This window comes from Cavia porcellus, unplaced genomic scaffold (assembly GCF_034190915.1).
Source record: "Cavia porcellus strain 051 isolate PalLab524CR breed Dunkin Hartley unplaced genomic scaffold, mCavPor4.1 scaffold_9, whole genome shotgun sequence".
Classification (NCBI taxonomy): domain Eukaryota; kingdom Metazoa; phylum Chordata; class Mammalia; order Rodentia; family Caviidae; genus Cavia; species Cavia porcellus.
This window is the reverse complement of record NW_026947492.1, coordinates 33,000,756-33,019,944: the sequence shown is the minus strand read 5'-3', so window position 1 is coordinate 33,019,944 and position 19,189 is coordinate 33,000,756. Positions and strand designations below refer to the sequence as shown.

General features: G+C 32.3%; 1 protein-coding gene across 4 annotated transcripts in view; it reads left to right on the top strand.

Annotated features, from left to right (window-relative positions):
• The window catches only part of Dync2h1 (dynein cytoplasmic 2 heavy chain 1), a 280,807-nt gene that overhangs the window by 44,599 nt on the left and 217,019 nt on the right, over positions 1-19,189 (top strand). For all 4 annotated transcript variants that reach the window (XM_063256154.1, XM_063256153.1, XM_063256152.1 and 1 more), the window contains exons 32-44: positions 62-267; positions 915-1,097; positions 1,761-1,943; positions 3,591-3,814; positions 4,799-4,914; positions 7,106-7,305; positions 8,221-8,485; positions 9,917-10,124; positions 11,216-11,345; positions 14,105-14,260; positions 15,389-15,648; positions 16,346-16,592; positions 17,592-17,743. In XM_063256154.1, the coding sequence (XP_063112224.1) occupies positions 62-267; positions 915-1,097; positions 1,761-1,943; positions 3,591-3,814; positions 4,799-4,914; positions 7,106-7,305; positions 8,221-8,485; positions 9,917-10,124; positions 11,216-11,345; positions 14,105-14,260; positions 15,389-15,648; positions 16,346-16,592; positions 17,592-17,743 (2,530 nt within the window). The remainder of the gene's footprint in view (positions 1-61; positions 268-914; positions 1,098-1,760; positions 1,944-3,590; positions 3,815-4,798; positions 4,915-7,105; positions 7,306-8,220; positions 8,486-9,916; positions 10,125-11,215; positions 11,346-14,104; positions 14,261-15,388; positions 15,649-16,345; positions 16,593-17,591; positions 17,744-19,189) is intronic.

Sequence of the window (19,189 nt, the reverse complement as noted above, 5' to 3'; positions counted from 1 at the left end):
CACTGTGTACATACTAAGTCACTGGCTAATGTGTTTTCCTGTTATGTTTATTTGTGTGTAGAAGTAGGCATTCTGGAACTTAAACTTAAAGCACTAATTCTTGACATTATTCATAATATTGATGTGGTGAAGCAGTTAAACCACGTTCAAGTTCATACAACTGACGACTGGACTTGGAAAAAGCAAGTTAGATTTTATATGAAAAATGATCACACATGTTATGTTCAAATGGTGGATTCTGAACTTCAGTACACCTATGAATATCAGGTATGACTTTTGGCAGAAATGGTTTATTTTTCTAGATAGAAGTTATTTAAAGAAAATTTACATAGGAAGTAATATGTTTATTTCTATTGTAGTTTTGAATAATTTTTTGTATTATTGTTTTCTTATGAGAATTTAAAGGTATTATATAACAAAATATAATTCTTACAAAAATTTGAAATATTGCTAGGCTTGTACTGAAGTCTGTCATTGATATTTATGTAGAGTTTGACTCTTTCCAAAAGGAATTTTATTTTGACACCCAAATCTGTGTACCTAAATTGAGGAAAAGTCCTATAAATAACAGCTGAGGGTACAATCTGTTTTCTCTATAATTTAGTAAAATTTTTGATTGAGAAGTTACTACTTTTATGAAAAAAATTGAATTAATTGTACTTTGACTCTCAATGTTGTGATTCTTGTTGATCATAAGTCTAAGAAATTATTTACATACATTTAAAAATATGAAGTGTTTTTCTTAGTGAAATAAACATTCTGTTGTCCTATAGAATATTTATTTCACTAGGAAAAATTTAAAAAACTTTAACTTGTTTGTGATGTTTTAGCTTTTTATGTAAAATCTCCTCCTGTATAAATATTTGTAAATGTCGAGCAGAATATGAATATCTTGACATGCTTCCTTTGGGTAGGGTAATGCTCCTAAGCTGGTCTATACTCCACTGACGGATAAGTGCTACCTGACGCTCACTCAAGCCATGAAGATGGGACTTGGAGGCAACCCTTATGGGCCTGCTGGAACTGGAAAAACCGAATCAGTGAAGGCATTAGGTGGACTTCTTGGAAGACAAGTTTTAGTTTTTAATTGTGATGAGGTACAATAAATAATTATTAAAATACATGATAGTGTGTTAAATATGTTTAGTTTTCATTTACTTATTTAGGAAGTAATTTATTTTCTACTTTTAAAATACTTTTTAGCAAGGAAAATATTGAATGGTAGGGAAAAAAACTCTAGCACACCAGCTCTCCCCTCCTCCTATAGAAGAAAAGTCTTAAGTTCATTTAAAATTACTGTTTTCACAATATTTTATATAAGATTTGTATTTCAACTTAAAGAATATCTGAAACAAAATCTCATACTTAATTCTATATAATTTTCAGAACATTTTCCCCATGCATTATTTTATTCCTTCAAACTACTCTGAAGTTTGAAAGAGAGGCTACTTAATCCCTAATTTATTTTTTATTTTTATTATTAATTATTTTATTTATTTTTGAGACACAGTCTCACTGTGTAGTGCAGGCTGGCCTTGAATTTGCTTATGTTTCCCAGGCTGGCCTAGAACTCATGGCAACCTTCTTGCCTCAGCTTCCTGACTGTTGGGATTATGGGCATGTGCTGCTGTGCCTGGCTAATCCCTGTTTTAAAAGAAGCAAAGGAGACATAGATAGGTGAAATGATTATCAATGAATGACATGAAATATTATTAGATTTTCAATTATTTTTAATAAACATTTTCATTATCATTTTTAAGGGCATCGATGTGAAGTCAATGGGGCGAATATTTGTTGGTTTGGTAAAATGTGGGGCCTGGGGTTGTTTCGATGAATTCAACAGACTGGAAGAATCTGTTCTGTCAGCAGTGTCCATGCAGATCCAGACAATTCAAGATGCTCTGAAGAATCACAGAACTGCGTGTGAACTGCTTGGCAAGGAGGTAAAGAATACATTGGAAATTTAAAGAACTGGAATATTTTGTAAGACTTGGCATTAGTTATACTTAGGAATTATTTTGTCTCTGTTTCTCTTCTATTCTTGTTTCTGATCTGTGACCAGTATGCTAAGCTTTTTATCTACAAGTATCTCTTGAGTTCTCCTGTCCTTTTTGGTCCCACTTTGACCATTCATCTTTAAACCTTCAGTGTGGACTGTATATGTGTGTGGACACTGTGCATAACATGGTAGTGTACTGTCTATAATACTGTAATCTTTTGATGGAGGTACTTTTTTCTACTTTATAGATGAAATTAGAACATGATGGTGCTAGCAGTAGAGCTGGGATTTGAATCTGTCTACTTCTACAGCACATGTTTTTAACCATTGTGTATGTGAATGTTAAAACAGTAAGCGCTCAGCTATGCTTTTCATCACTTTCCCTGTAGGAAATGTTCATTCATGTCAGTAGAATGTAAACTTACTTGTATAGAAGATGTAAACATCTTCAATACATGCATAATGCTGAGCTCACCAGAAGTCATAGGAACTGTGAAATTACCCTGTTATCCATAATAACCTTTTCACAACATGGATTTGTCTGGGTATCCCAAGAAAGTAAGATCAGTCCTACCTTGTTAATGTGTTATTTACATGGTGCTTAAATTCTTCACAAATTTAAGAGAAGAAAAAATTACCTCTCTCCTGTCAAAAATTACCTTCTTCCACATTTAGGTTTTTCTTCCTCTTAGAAAGAGTAGTTCCTGGGGCTGGGGGGTTTAGCTCAGCGGCATAAGCGCCTGCCTTGCAAGCAGGCAGTCGTGAGTTTGATCCCTGGTACTGATAAAAAGGAAAAAGACAAAAAAAAAAAAAAAAAAAAAGAAAGAATAGTTCTTTTTCCTGAACAGTACTAATCTCGCCATCTGTATTTTGGAATCTATTTTTCAGAGACCTTTTGGTTTCCTCCTGTGCTAGAGCTTCAGTCTTCCCTCTTCTACTGATGCCTTATTGGCCTTCAAGTGTAATCAGTCTTTTTCATCTTAATGATACTTAAAGCATAAACAAATCTTTCCTGAATTTATCTTCTCTTATAACATCTGCCTTTTTTTTTTCTTTTGTAGACAGATTTTTTTCTTTGTTATTCTAGGTGTTTTTGCTTAGCAATTGTTTCTACGTTATTTACATGTTGTAATTTAACTTTTAATCTTAGTCGCATTGAAAATGCTACTGACAGCTGCTCCCAGAACATTCTACTCTTTATGTCCTAACATTTATCCTACTATGATTGCTTCTGTGCAATACTAGATAGGCTGTGTGTATGTTTCAGAAAAGCATAGGCCATGATTAACTTTAGTGCAGAGTTGTCTCTGTGTACTAGTGCAAAGAAGGCTTTTATTAAACACAAGTTGAATGAGTGAGTGGCATTCAAATTAGTTACCTTTTCTTAAACTTTCAGTTTTAGGCACTTCAGGGAAAAGCCTGTATATAGCAGTACATTTCTAAGGAGTTTATTTTATGTTTAGTGAGGAGATGGCTAGCCTATTGGAGGTTGCTTTTGGCTAAGATGTAAGATTTCTATAGAGAAATGTTATAAGATTTCATTTGGCAATATGTATATTTATAATTTCAAATTTCTAAATTAATATTTCAGGTAGCTTTGGATTCTAATTCTGGAATTTTTATCACGATGAATCCTGCTGGAAAAGGTTATGGAGGAAGACAAAAACTGCCTGATAATCTTAAACAGCTTTTCAGGCCAGTAGCTATGTCTCATCCAGACAATGAGCTTATTGCAGAAGTTATTCTCTATTCAGAAGGATTTAAGGATGCTAAAGTACTGGGCAGAAAACTGGTAGCTATTTTCAACCTATCTAGGTGAGTTTTCTTCTTTAAATATTTTTATACCTTGTATTACTGATGAATATTTATGGTTATTAGCTTTTTTTTTTTTGTACCAAGGGTTGAATCTTGGACCTCACAGTGAGCTACATTCCTACCCTTTTTCAAACAGTTTGAGACAGGATCTTACTGACATTGTCAATTGCCTAGGCTAGGCAGAAACCTATGATCTTTATTCTTCAGCCTCCCAGAATACTGGGATTACAAGTATTTACCACCTTACCTGATGGAAAAATTTTACTTTTTTGTTGTTTGTTTCAGACTAGTTCTTACTGTATAGTTGAGGCTGGCTTTGAACTCACTGTGTAGCTCAGGCTGGCCTTGAACTCCTGGTGATCTTCCTGTCTCATCCTTCAAGTAGTGGGATTTTAAATGTGCACTACCATGGCTGGCCTGGAAGATTGTAGTTTGAAGAGTAAAAATATGAGGCTCCAAACTACTCATTTTTTTCTGAAAACTTAGTTAATATTTTTCCTTCAAATATTTATATTGGAACACTAGCTAATGAACTAATTTACCACCTGACAACTCAAAATCTGATCTTTGCAGAGAATCTTTCACATTTTTTACTGAGGTTTTCTAGTAAAGGTTGACTCTTAGCTTCTTTGGCACAACCTAAAGTTCTGTTTTATATCACTTAAAGAGATAGTAGGGAATAAGACAGTGCCAGAGATGGAGAGCAAGAAGGGTTGATTAAATTCTTTAAGAATAAAAGTAACAGGTTGTTGTTATTTAGCTTTTTTATTAAGATAGTGGGTTTATAAAAGGTTAATCCTAATCTTTGAGGACGATCTGCTTTGAATAGCTTACTTGAGTGATCATTTTTTTGTGATTGGCTTCTTATATAAATTAAAAGAAAACAGTCTTCATTTCTGTCTGTTGGCAGTTTTATAATTCTTTGGCTGTGATGGAAAGATTTCTTATAGCTGCTTGATGATTTAGTCTTTTCACATTTTTCAGGGAACTTTTGACACCTCAGCAACATTATGATTGGGGTTTAAGAGCTTTGAAGACAGTTCTGAGAGGAAGTGGAAATCTTCTTAGACAGCTAAAGAAAAGCGGTGCTGAACAGAATGGTATGATTGATTATTCCAATTATAGTAGCTTATTTTTAAAAACAAGCTTTAGTTTGGAATAGCTTTATATTCACAGAAAAGTTACAGGTTCAGTGCAGATATTTTCTGTATACTCTGCCCCAGTTTTGCCTAATGTTAAAATCTTAACCTTATGAGAGTACCTTTGTCACAACTAATTGGCTAATTTTTGTATGTTTTTTTATTAACTATATTTTTTACTTTGGTTTTTAATCTGATGCCCTATAATTTGTTTGGGGTGAGGGTACTGGAGATTGAAACCTGACAGTGCAGTCTATGACTAGTTATACCCTCAATCCCTTCTATAAGAACTTTGACATGTATATCAAGTATTAAATAGTTGTTATCTCTAAAGAAATACTTTAATCTACTTGTACTTTAGTGTCCATCAGAATCACCTGGTGGCTTGATAAACTGGAGTTTGTTGAACCTCACTATCAAAGTTCTTGATAAAGGAGGTATGGAATACAGCCCACGTGACTAGTCTTAATAAGAACAGAAACTTTAGAAACACATGAAAGATTTTCTCTTTCAAAAGACAATATTCCATGATTAATTTGGATTATGAACCTTTGAAAGAATATGATGTGGAAAGCTCTATTTATCACTCTGTATTAATGAGTATATATTAACAACATGATAATCACTGACTGTTTTTTCTTTTATCACTTGGCTGACTTAGTATTTGCCAGTCTCTCCATTATAAAGTCATATTTTCCCTGTTCCCTATGTGATGTTTTGGAGCATGTTAAAAAATCTGGCATACTTGGGTTGGGGATATGGCTCAGCAGCATAAGTGCCTGCCTGACAATTCGATTCCTGGTACAAAAAAAAAAAAAAAAAAAAATCCGAAAACTAAAAGCAAAACCAGAAAAAATTCCCCCAAACTAGTATGCTCTAAAAGTAAGGAGGCAAGTATTAAGCTGTGTCCCTTAGAAGTGTAATATCTGCATTATTATTTGGAATGGTTCAGTAAAGAGTTGTCTTAAGTGATAATGGTTTTCATTTTTATATGTGTTATTTATCAGTAAAGACTCATGCATATTCTTATTATACTTCACTCATGTAAAATAATTGATTTGGCACTCAGGATAAATGATTTCCCTTTGTCAACAGATGTATGTGTAATGAAAGGTTGAATGTTCAGCCCCTTGAAGTTTCTATGAAAAACTGAGGTTAAGATGTTGTGAAAGAACAACATAACAAAAAGAACTACATGAAATTACATGTTTGGAATTTTTAAAAGATCAAGTGTATATACATATTATAAAAAGAAGCTATATTAATGCTCTTAATTAGGTAGACATATGCAAAGGTAGAAATAGCTGTTTTGTGAAGTACTTAAATAACTATTTTCCTGTTGTCTTTCGTGATTTTTAAAGACATACTGAAATAATACCTGTAATAAACTAAGATGGCTTGTGAACTCAGTGCTTGAAATGAACTTCAGAGTAGCCAAATCTTTCTCCAAATATGGTATATTTTACCAATATCAAGTAATTATAGAGAAAAATTCCAAGCTAAATATACATGTATGTATTTTCCTTAGTGTGTGTCATAAATCACCAGCTAGTATCTTTGAAAATAATAGTTAGATAGTGATGTTAATATATACATTTGGTCTAAGAAGAGATGGGATTGACCAAAGATTGCTGCTTGTTATCTTCAGGTTTAGGACAGAAATTTTCTTGGAGGTAATATTATCGTATTTGAAAGGATAGTCAAACCTAGAATTGGTTTACTTAGATTTGAATACCAGCCTTAGTACTGTGCCTTCTCAGGCAAGATATTTAAACTGTTAGAGACTTTATATTCTCATATGTAAAACTAGAATAATAACAGTAATTCTTTCTTGTCTATAGAGTTGTTACAAAAGTACGTCATACAATATATGAGTGTTATACAAATATGAGTGATAATGGTTTTCATTACTAAAGTCTGGGTTTACTAGAATTCAAATCCTGTGGAAAGGGGTTCCTAACCACCTAGTAATCCTCATTTTTTCAGTAGTTACTAGATACTGTATTTGCCAGTTTGTAAGATTTAATGTCTTTAAATGTTTCTTGTGCATCATTTAATCAATTATAATGCTTATGAAGCCAGTAAAATAACCTTAAAAACTCTGAGGTCATTAAGTTGATAGCAAGATTTTAAGATGAACCTTTTTCTCTAGCTAATGAAAGTCGTGTTGTGGTACAAGCATTGAGACTTAATACAATGTCAAAGTTTACATTCGCTGATTGCACCCGATTTGACGCACTGATTAAAGATGTCTTTCCTGGAGTTGACTTTAAAGAAGTAGAATATGATGAACTAACTACTGCATTAAAGCAAGTCTTTGAAGAGGCTAATTATGAAATCATACCCAATCAGGTAAACTATCAAGAATATTTTATTACATTTTCCTGGGTAATAATTATCCTTATCATACGTTATGGAAGTTATCTTTCCTCTCTCAGCTTTCAGCTTGCTTCCTCAGGGAAGCAAGCCTTCTTCAGTCTTAAAGTCTGGACTATAGCCTTTTGCTACGTGTGTTCATTACCCGTTAGAGGCCGTGATAGGAAGATTCCAAGTTCACGTCTCACCAGAGTGACTTAAGGAAACACTGTCTCAAAATAAAAAAATAATAAAAAGGGATAGGTATATATATAGTTCAGAGGTAGAGCACCTTGAGTTCCATTCTAGTGTAAAAAGAAAATATGCTCTTTGTACATCTTTGTTATTTTCATATATGGTTAATATTGATTCTGTGTCACCAGATAATAGTTTTTATGGAAGGTAATATCTCTATCTATTATCTGGCATGTAATAAATCCATCATATATTTTTTGATAATTGATTTTACATGATTTAGTTTCATTTTGATAATTTCCTTGAAGACACTCTTTTTAGTGAGTCTATTTATATAGCGTAAATAATTATTTAAAGTGAATACTTTTTTCCTTAATATTTGAGAGATATAAAAAATGGATGACTGAATAAGTGAATAAAATAATGAGTATGTTGTATTTTTATGTAAGAATGATTAAAGAAAAATAATAGCATATTACATTGTTAAATATATGGGAAGTATATTTATTTTAAACATACTGAATTTGAAGATTTTGTTGTAATTATTTTTAAATTTGTTTAGCCATTGTTCTGCCTAAGGTTTTATCTTCCACTGAAGAAACTGAAGACTCAATTTACATGTTTGAAATAGACCAGTTATGTAGAATGAAATAAAAACTAAGCATGATTTAATATTATAAATGATATATGAACATAAGTCTTTTCTATTTCTGCTAGATCAAGAAGGCTTTGGAATTGTATGAACAGTTGTGCCAGAGAATGGGAGTCGTTATCGTTGGTCCAAGTGGCTCTGGCAAATCAACTCTTTGGAGAATGTTAAGGGCATCACTCTGTAAAATTGGCAGAGTAGTAAAGCAGTATACTATGAACCCAAAAGCTATGCCTAGGCATCAGCTATTAGGCCATATTGACATGGATACAAGAGAATGGTCTGATGGTGTTTTGACAAATAGTGCTCGTCAAGTAGTTCGGGAACCACAAGGTTAGTTTCTAATGTGTAATTCTGATGTGTAATGTGTAGTTGATTTACGTAATAATTCTTTTTTGAAACAGGGTCTTACTATGTAGTTATGGCTGACCTTGAACTCACTTTGTAGCTCAGGCTGATCTCAAACTCTCAATGATTCTTTTCCCTCAGCTTCCCAAGTGCTGGGATTATAGGCATCGCCACCATGCCTGGCATACATAATAATTCTTAGAGAATGATAGAACTGACCTATAATGTTCTTGTCAAGACTTAGACATTAATGTAAAATATCTTACAATGATATGTTTTTGACATTTTATTAAGACATGCTATAATTTTGACATAATACTCTCTTATAACTTTAGTACTATATAGTCAAGACTCAGAGTAACTTGTGTAAATTGTAAACTAGACTAATTTGGTAAAGAAATTAACATTTTTGATTGCTGAGTTGATGTCATAGTGTCATATAATCGGTGTGTGTTTGAACACTTATTGTCAGTTTGAGTAGATTGTTTTTGAATAATTTTGAAATTTTAAGTAGTAAGCAGATTTCTTGGTCTAAATTTTTTCCACTTACTGTTTAAGAGAATTTTTTTTATCAGAATCAGAGGAGACTCCAATTTTGCTAGATCATTATTTAATTAATAGTTATTTTCCTAAGGCACTTAGTGAAATTGAAAGACAATGAAATTCTAAGATTTTGGAAGAGATTTTCAGTGTAGTCTCTTCATTTCTACGTATCACATTAAATAATGATCAGATACTACATTACTTGCACATTTCTCATGTTTTTATTGATCATGTTTTCCTTTCAATTTTTACATATTTTTAAGTACATCTTGAACTGCTTCCACTTTTAGAAGGCTATAAAATGTTCCTGAAGGCTGTGCATACAACCTTCATTACTTTTTCCCTTTGAAGTTATCTTTCAATATATAAAAAAAATAGTGAGTAGTCAATTATTTCTCATCTAGGATACTGGAAATTGAGTGTTCTATATTTTCTGAAAAAGATACCAAATTAGCAAGCATTTACATATATTCTCATATCATGGAAGAAAACAGTTGTTTGAAGAATACTTTATAGGTATCTGATGGGAGGAAAAAAATTTGTCTTCTATGCTATTTTTTTGGGAGGGGAGGTGTTTCCATTCTGTGTATTTATAGATAAATAAAGCATTTTCACATGGTAGGTAACATGGCCTGCTGAGACAGCGTGACCTGTGGTGTTTTTGTTCTTTTTTTTCTTTTTTAGCAGATGTGTAGTACAAATTGATATGAGAAATTTCAGCTTGATCAACTTTTTGTTTCTGATGTTCAGGTTTAATAATACAAATAATGCCTATGCATATCATTTTTGAATAAAGATTATTCCTTATTTTTAATTATAACTGCATATACACAATACATGTTAATGATCTCCTCTGTTATGGTTGGGAAACAGATGTCAGCTCATGGATAATTTGTGATGGTGATATTGACCCTGAGTGGATAGAATCTCTGAATTCTGTTCTGGATGATAATCGACTACTCACTATGCCTAGTGGAGAAAGGATCCAGTTTGGCCCAAATGTTAACTTTGTATTTGAAACTCATGATTTAAGCTGTGCCTCACCAGCCACAATATCTAGAATGGGAATGATATTTCTTAGGTAAGCCATAGAGAATTGACATATATTATATTAGATTGTTCTTTATCACTTTGTTTTATAGGAAGTTAAGTATAAAAATATATATTTATTTTGTCAATTAACTTCTTTTTTGTGAAGGTTTAATTCATTCAGAATTGTTATATTGCAATTGAATTTCAGCAGTTTTGATTGTATTGTAATTACTAAATAATAATAATATTTTTGTTTATTTAAGGAAGAAGAAAATATTTTGTTTTTTTTTTCTGTTTATTTAAATGTAATTGAGTCCAGAGAAGCGAATGTACTAATGAAGAAGTAGGAGCTGATGCTTTAACGCTCAGCAGCAGTATTTTAATTATCATCTTGCATTTATAGAATGATAGGACTAGTTTAGTTTGATAGGTACTGTTGTCCAGTGTTTTCTTTTACAAACTGAAAACTGCTTTAATATTTTCTTCTTCAGTGTATTTGGAAGAAGCTTAAAGAGCAAAAAGTGAATTAATATCATATGTGGTAGTCACATATCAGAGCATGGACATTTGAACTAGTTTCATTTCCCAAAATGTTTGTTATAAATAAGGAAGTTTTATTTTCTTGTTTGATTTTATGTTTTAGAACTTGTTATTTATCACCTCATATAAGGTGTTTACTTCTTGGGGCCATTTGAAACAAAGATAGTGAGACACATGACAGTATAATCAGTTAGGTTCAGATTGTGTTTTAAAATTGCTTATTTCTTTAACAATATTGTGGAAGTAAATTAGTTATGAACTTCAGTTAATATGAGCTATTGAAAATACTGTAACTGAATTTATAGTTGCATAGCAGCATATGTAAAGAATTTACCACTTATGCAGTGTATTCTTATAATCATGTGGGAAAATTAGAGTAAAAGTTAAGTTTATAGTTAGATTTGAGTATTTTCAGTGTGACATGCTCAATAGGGGCCTTTTAATAGTGGAACACACATACAAAAGTAACCAAACTAACTCTTGCATACTAGAAGATAAAATACTTGTGTGTAATGATTCATTTTAGAGCAGAAATTTATTTGAAAGGAAATTTGTGATTTCTGAATAATTTCTTATATTTTTTATGTTAATTTGTTTTAGTGATGAAGAGACAGATGTTAATTCTCTTATAAAGTGTTGGTTGAGGAATCAGCCTATTAAATATAGAAATAATCTTGAAAACTGGATTGCAGATTATTTTGAAAAGGCTTTACAATGGGTTCTGAAACAGGTACGTTGACCATAATATTTCATAATTAATCACCCGGGTAAGCAGTATAATAATCTATAATAATGCTTATATTTTGCTTCCTCAGATAGAGCTGGACTGGAACCTGGGGTTGAGTTTAAGTGACAGTCATCTTAATTGGTGTCTCTAAGTGTCTTCTGGCATAGTTTCTTTTTCTTTTTTTTTTTGGTACCGGGGATCGAACTCACAACCGCAACTTGCAAGGTGGGCGCTTATGCCGCTGAGCTAAATCCCCAGTCCAAGCATAGCTTCTTAATACATTAGTTTTAAATCATTTTAATTTTCCTATCTACAATACTTTCATAGATTACCTAAAAATCTTGAATTGGGAATATCTTTAAGTTTTCACTAATAAAACTTTTACCTTATGTTTCATTTTACTATGTCGATAATACATATATATATCATGGTAATTTTAAGCTAATGTAAAGTAGAAAAAGTATGAAGATTTATATAAAATAGTTTAGGAAACATTTGTTTATTCAGGGAAAAGTAATTGAGTAATGTACGTCAATCATAATACTATAGAAATTTTGAGAGCTGACAGCACAGTAGGCCCTTTCCTTGAAAAGGGTTGATCTAATTAAGGAAAATGCCACATTAACAGATAATCATAATATAACAGGATAAAAAGTAATTGCTGTCTTTAAGAAGCTATAAAAGATCATATTTGATTTTGAATTTGAAGAATGAATAAAAGATTAATATTCCATGAATTTTTCAACTTTTCTTGGCTTTGCTTTTAAGTTATTGCTTGTTTTTTTTTCCTGTACCAGGAATCAAACTCAGGACCTTGCACTTGCCAGACAGGTGCTGTGTATGTTACGGCTTTTATGAAAAACTTAAACATATACAAAAGAGAAGAAATAAATAGCAGTGTATTTTGAAAGTATGTGATTATTAATCTGACTGAATTAGTCGTCTGTACTTTGAGATTGAACTAAATGCATGGACAGGGAGATTTAGCAGTAATTTTCTTAACTTTTTTCTTTTCTCAGGGAAGTTGAAGGAATAGGGATTTATGAAGAAATAGGTTTCTCTGGGGGCTTCACGGAAGGACTATTCCACCAGTCCTCAGTCTGACTAACCTACATCCTAAATGCTATAGCAGTACAACATTTGCCAACTAGTTATATAATAACCTATTTATATTAAATTGTAAACACCTTGAGAGTGTCTCATTCCTTATGTATCTTTGGAACCACATAAAGTATTAGCAGAGTAGTGAGTGAATAATAATGCATATACTTAATTAAATACTCCTTTCTCTTTTATACTACCTGTTCAGTAGATATGTCATTACTGAAAAAAGCATAAAAAGCTTAACCGTGATCTCTGTAAATACTTTGCCTGCCATGAGAATGTTAGATAGAGGGACGTAACAGTAGCTGGAATATTTTTATGTGTATATAGGGGTTTGACTATAGTTCTGTGACAGGATGCTTTAAACCAAAGTGGATATCAATGATTCATTTAGAAAATAAGCTGATTCTTTTAATGTGTTGAGATTTCTTTTTTTCTTTTCCTTTGTTTTTGATGTTCATATTATGAGATATAATAGATACTCTAGTCAAGTGGTAAAATTTTACTTATACTGTGTTTTCTTGTATTAAGTGAGCAAATAAAAGAATCTAGCAAAGTAAATATGTAGGTTGCAACCTAGAACTCTAAATTTTGAGCTAACCAGCTGGATTTCTTTCCCCCTTTCTTCTTCTTACTCTTTTTCCTATTTCTCTTTTCTTCCAAAATAATTATATAAACAGAATGGTCTTTTGTAATGTAAAGTGGTTCATTTTACTGTCATTAGAAACAGTGTAAAAACAATGAAACTAAAATTTTAATTCCTTTTCATGGTCTATAAATTCTGCCTTTGGCCTCTCTTCTGCTTCTCTGATTTAAACCACTGATTTCTTGCTTCCTATAAGTTCTTTCAGTGTCTTAAATGCATCATTTTCCTTTGCGTTTGCTGTATTCTCTGCATGACCACATAATTTTATTTTTTAGATGTTAACTTAAATGTCACCCTTTACAAAGAGACCTTGAAACTTCAATATGAGGCACTCTCACAAACTCTACTGTGCTACTCTCTAGCTCCTACTACAATTGATAACCATTTCTTCTTCCGTGTTTATGTTCCTTGAAGGTATAGACTAAGTGTAATCTACTTTTTAAAAAATATATCACGTATAGATCCTGATGCATGGTTGGTTCTCAATAAATATTTCTGAAAACAAGGGTGATTTTTCATCTGAACTCTCTGGCATTTACCAGAGGCCCCAGATATCTGTAGATCAAAACCATGTGTATCACCTCAGTCCAGAGGTTTCATTTTAAAATTCTGCCTTTGGAGAAATCTCTAAGTTATTTGTCATGTGAATGAGCTTTTAATTGCCCTCTTTGTCTGAGAGCCATTAACCTAGGCTCTTGTATCTGTTTTCTTTTATTATTGGCAAGAGAAAATGGGCAGCTATTCTTTTTGTACTGTGTTCATTTTTCTTTTATATTTTCAGATTTAGAAAGTAATCTTGTAAACACTAGCATTTACAGCTCAAATTATTATTTTTTTAGCTCAAATTATTTTTATATATAACTGAATAAAATCCAGACTTTCTACAGCTATTAATGAGATGGCTGAATTTAAAGGTGATTGTCTGAAAAGACATATGAGCATCAGTGTGAGTTTAAGTAAAGTGGTTAATACATATTTTTTGTTTGTCCATACTATGGATTTTAATCAACAGAATGACTATGTGGTAGAAACAAGTTTGGTGGGGACTGTAATGAATGGCTTGTCCCATCTACATGGATGCAAAGATCATGACCAATTTATTATTAATCTCATAAGAGGACTTGGTGGAAATCTGAATATGAAATCACGTATGGAATTCACCAAAGAGGTAATGCTATTTAAATCCTAATCAGTCTATTCTTTCACTTTTTTGATGCTTAACTGACAAAATCAATGATTTGTAATTATAAGGTAGAGAACTATTAAGTTTTGAAATTATATACTTCAAGAAGCAATAGTGCATTTGTATGTGTGCATGTGTAGTTTCTCCTTTGATCTAATTTATGATCTTTGATATTATTAAAAACATAAAATAATTTTTTAATAGGTTAAAATTCTGAATGTAGAAATGTTAGACATTTGTGAAGATACTTACGAATATATATGAGTATATATGAATTTAATATTAGAATTTTTAATCTTAGAATAACATTTTCTATCATCCTTTTAAACAGAAAGTTACTAGCAAATGAACAATACTAGGATGGATAAATAGTCTTTAATATTTTGAAAGGTTGTATTTTATCGAATTGTCATAGAGCTGAATTTCCTATCGGAAGGGGTTTTCTACCTGTTGTTCTCTACTGAAATAATGGTACATGTTTTCCACTGATTAGGTGTCAATTTTATGTTCCAGCTTTTTTCCCCATTTTGCTTTGTCACTAGCGTTATTTGTTGCTTTCTTCATTCTATTTCTGTTAGATGCTTCTTATTGTTACCACTCAGTGCCATTCAGTGTGCTTCTTTGAAGCAGAAACTCTCATGAAAGTTCAGAATAAATGTGTGGAAAAATAGCTTGAGGGAAAACTCAGCTTTATATTTATAGTACAGCTTTTAATATGAAAGAAAAGAGTAGCACATTGAGTGCGGTAGAATGGGCAGTACTAGGATGTATGGAAATGAATGGCTTAAAATTCCTACACGCTGTAAGTTGTGAATTAGTGCCTTTAACAACTCCATTAAAAGTTAAAAATAGATATAAACTGGTGTATAAATACCTACTGATTTGATTTTTTCTGTATATACTTTTATTTTCTTAAATTATTGTTTAGAGAAAAATTTTTAAGGTGAAATACTACTGTATTTATAATTTGCTTATAAGTAGGTATTATGTATACGAATTTTAAAAAAAAAACCTAAGAGAATTCACACTGAGGACTTGTACTGTGAAGAATTAAAAAATTTGACACACTGCATTTGGACCATGTAAAAACTTCTCACAACTTTTCCTCCTAAGGTTTTTAACTGGGCGCGAGAATCTCCTCCAGACCCTCACAAACCAATGAACACCTACTATGACTCAGATAGAGGGCAGCTAGCATCTTACGTGCTGAAGAAGCCAGAAAACTTGACTGCTGATGAATTCAGTAATGGCCAGGCACTTCCAGTTATTCAGACTCCTGACATGCAACGGAGTCTAGATTATTTCAAACCTTGGTTAAGTTCTCATACTCAACAGCCATTCATTCTCATAGGTCCAGAAGGATGTGGCAAAGGGTAAGGAACATGCTGACAGAAGTGCATTTGTACATTTATGCCCCTCTTCCGCAATGATTTGCGTAGCATTTTCAGTTTCATGTAGGATTCTTTTTATTCTCACTAGTTGTAAAAATTGTAACTTCTGAGAAGAATGTATCCTGATGTCTGCCAAGTTATATGAATTTAATGGAAAGAGAGCATCTGAGAAGATACTTTCAAAGATGATACGTTTCAATCACAACAAAAAATGAATACCTTAGATATACTCATAAATTGTCTTGTGCTTTAGTTATAAAATTTAAATGTTTAATTTGCCATCCTATTTAGCTTCTAATTTGGTAGAACTCACCTATTTTTAATGCTTTTGGAACAAAGAAGTCATGAATTATTATCTTTTTACCTAGGAGAATTTAAAATTTTTGCTTTAACTCTGTGGAAACAGAGATATATTTTGTATATACTTTATTAAGTGAAATTACTTTTGAGAACTTTGAAGTTTTTTGGCTGAAAAGAGCTCCATGAATACCAGGAAACATATATTTATTGTTTTCCCCTCTAAAAATTAGAAAGTTACCTTGATGTTATGGAAACCATATCCATGCTTACCATATAATTTGTAAATTAAAGTTATTTATAAGATAGACATTTTATATTGAACATTAAAAGTATTTTGCTGGTTATGATTTTAAAATTAGATGTCATACATCTTTCCTAGGATGCTGCTCAGGTATGCTTTTTCTCAACTGCGGTCCACTCAGATTGCTACAGTCCACTGTAGTGCTCAAACTACTTCTCAGCATCTTCTGCAGAAGTTGAGCCAGACGTGCATGGTAATCAGTACAAACACAGGACGAGTATACAGGCCAAAAGACTGTGAAAGACTTGTTTTATACTTAAAGGATATCAACCTACCCAACCTTGATAAATGGGGGACAAGTACTTTGGTAGCTTTCCTACAGCAGGTAAGCCTTATTGCTTGATGTGTTTTGGTAAAATTTGATATAATTTAATTCTACTTATTTTGCTTATATATAGAGTATCTGCTTTCCTTCTTTGAATACAGTGTTATGTAGCATGTATCATGAAAATTAAATTGCTGAAACATTTCCGTTTTGTTCTAAGTCACGTTGTTTAATCTCCCTGTTAGATGTTAGTATTACATTAAGATAATATGAGGAAGAATAAAAACCTGAAGTGTACATGTGGTAACTTGTACCACATTTTTTTTTTTAAATGAGGAAAGCAGAAGCTAGAAATCATGCTAGAGTTGGGGTAATTTTTGATTTTTTTTTTTTAGGTTCACATTCATCTACCAGCAGTTACAGTCAATCATGCCACACTCTGGCTCTTTCATCTATTAGTCTTTCATTTTGTCTATGTAAGGATTCAGAACCACACATTCTTATTCAGTACAGAAGATTTTCTCCATTTATATATTTATATCACATTTAAATCTCTAAAATCTCAAAGTTTTTTTAATGACTATTTAGGCCTATTTTAGCTAAAATAGCAGAATATGATAGAATACTTATAGAAAAGAATCAAAATATTTTCCTGACTTCTGATACTGTTTTTTTTTTGGTAATTGCTGCTATAATATTTGGACTTTTTGTTTACTTGAGAGAAAATATTTTAAAAATAAGGACAATTTAGTAAACATTAACTGACAACAGATTTGAACAGTATTCCTTTTCAATAGTCCAATAATTTAAAATATATTTCAATCTTTTTTTATTGTTGTTGTTGTCTTTTTCCTTTTTATTGGTACCAGGGATCGAACTCATGACTGCCTGCTTGCAAGGCAGACCCTTATGCCGCTGAGCTAAATCCCCAGCCCCAATACATTTTAATCTTAAACTGTTATGTAGAGGAAATGATTGCATTCAGATATAATTAAAATTTATGTATAGTATTATTAGCAAAGTTAAAGTATAAAACATTTAAAATGTATTTTTCAATAGGTATTGACTTATCAAGGATTTTATGATGAAAATTTGGAATGGGTTGGTCTAGAAAATATTCAAATTGTAGCTTCTATGTCAGCTGGAGGAAGATTGGGAAGACACAAGCTTACTACCCGATTTACTTCCATTGTTCGACTCTGTGCTGTAGAGTAAGTATCTTAATATTTAAATTTTTTTTAAACTTGGAGTGATAATACTTAATTGTATCTCATTAAAGAGGTCCATTAGTAATACTTTTCCAAAATGTAGACTGTTTAAGTAGTCAAACACACAGGTGTGATGGCATATGCTATGTAAATGCAGCAGTTATTTGGAAGGCTGAGGCAGGAGGATTTCCATAAGTTTGAGGTTGGTCTGAGGTAAATCATGGGTTTAAGGCCAGTCTGAACCACATGTGGAAGAGCCTGTCTCAAAAAGAAAAAAAGTGGTCAAATTTAAAATCTGATACATTTTTCCTAACCTTCCAAAAACAGGTAATAATTTAGGATCAAAAAGGCTAAATTAATCAGAAACATTTAAGGAAATAGAACACATGTTTTGTACAGTTTTTGTTTTAAAATGTTAGAATCAGAAATCAAAATGATGAACTTGGGCTGGGGATTTAGCTCAGCGGCATAAGCGCCTGCCTTGCAAGCAGGCAGTCATGAGTTCGATCCCCGGTACCGATAAAAAAGGAAAAAGACAAAAAAAAAAAAAAAAAAAAAAAAGATGAACTTTACTTTTTGGTACTGGTAGTCAAATTTATGACCTTGTACTTGCCAGGCAGGTGCTGTGCTGCTGAGCTATGTTCCCAAAATGATGAATTTTAATTTTTTTGAATTTAAATTTTATAACTGATGCATAAAAACAAAATTATATATATAACAGGTACTATGTACTGTTTTGATTTTTACTTTGTTTTGAGTCGGGGTCTCACTAAGTAGGTGAGGCCAGCTTTGAACTCACTATGTAGCCCTAGCTGGCCTTGAACTTGCAGCGATTTTCCTACCTCAGTCTCCCAAGGGCTACGATTATAGGCAAATGCCATCACGCCCAGCACCTTGTATTGTTTTCATACATATTTTCATTGGATGATGTTTACATCAGGTTAAGCATGTCTGTCTCACCAAACAGTTACATTTCTTAATGGTGAAAAGTTGGAAAATCCTTCTAGCTTTCTGAAATGGATAGCACATTGCTGTTATGTGATCATGCGAGTATGCAGTCGCACACCAGAACTGCTTGCTACTGTCTAGCCAAACTCAGTGTCCATTGATTGACGTTTCCCTATCCCTCACTGGCAACTCATCTCCCCAGCCTCTGGTAACCACCATTCTACTCTCAACTGCGTTTCCACATATGAAAGAGATTGCAGTATTTATCTTTCTGTGCCTCATTTATTTCCCTAATGAGGTGGTCTCAGGTTCCATCCATGTTGCAAATAACAGAATTTCATTGTGTACCATATTTTCCTTATCCATTCACTGACTGATGAATAGTTGGGTTGTTTCCATTTTTTGGTTATTGCGAATAGTGCTGCAGTGAATATGCTTGTGCAGATGTCTTTTCTCATACTGATTTTTACTTCCTTTGAATACATAAGTCAATTGTAGATT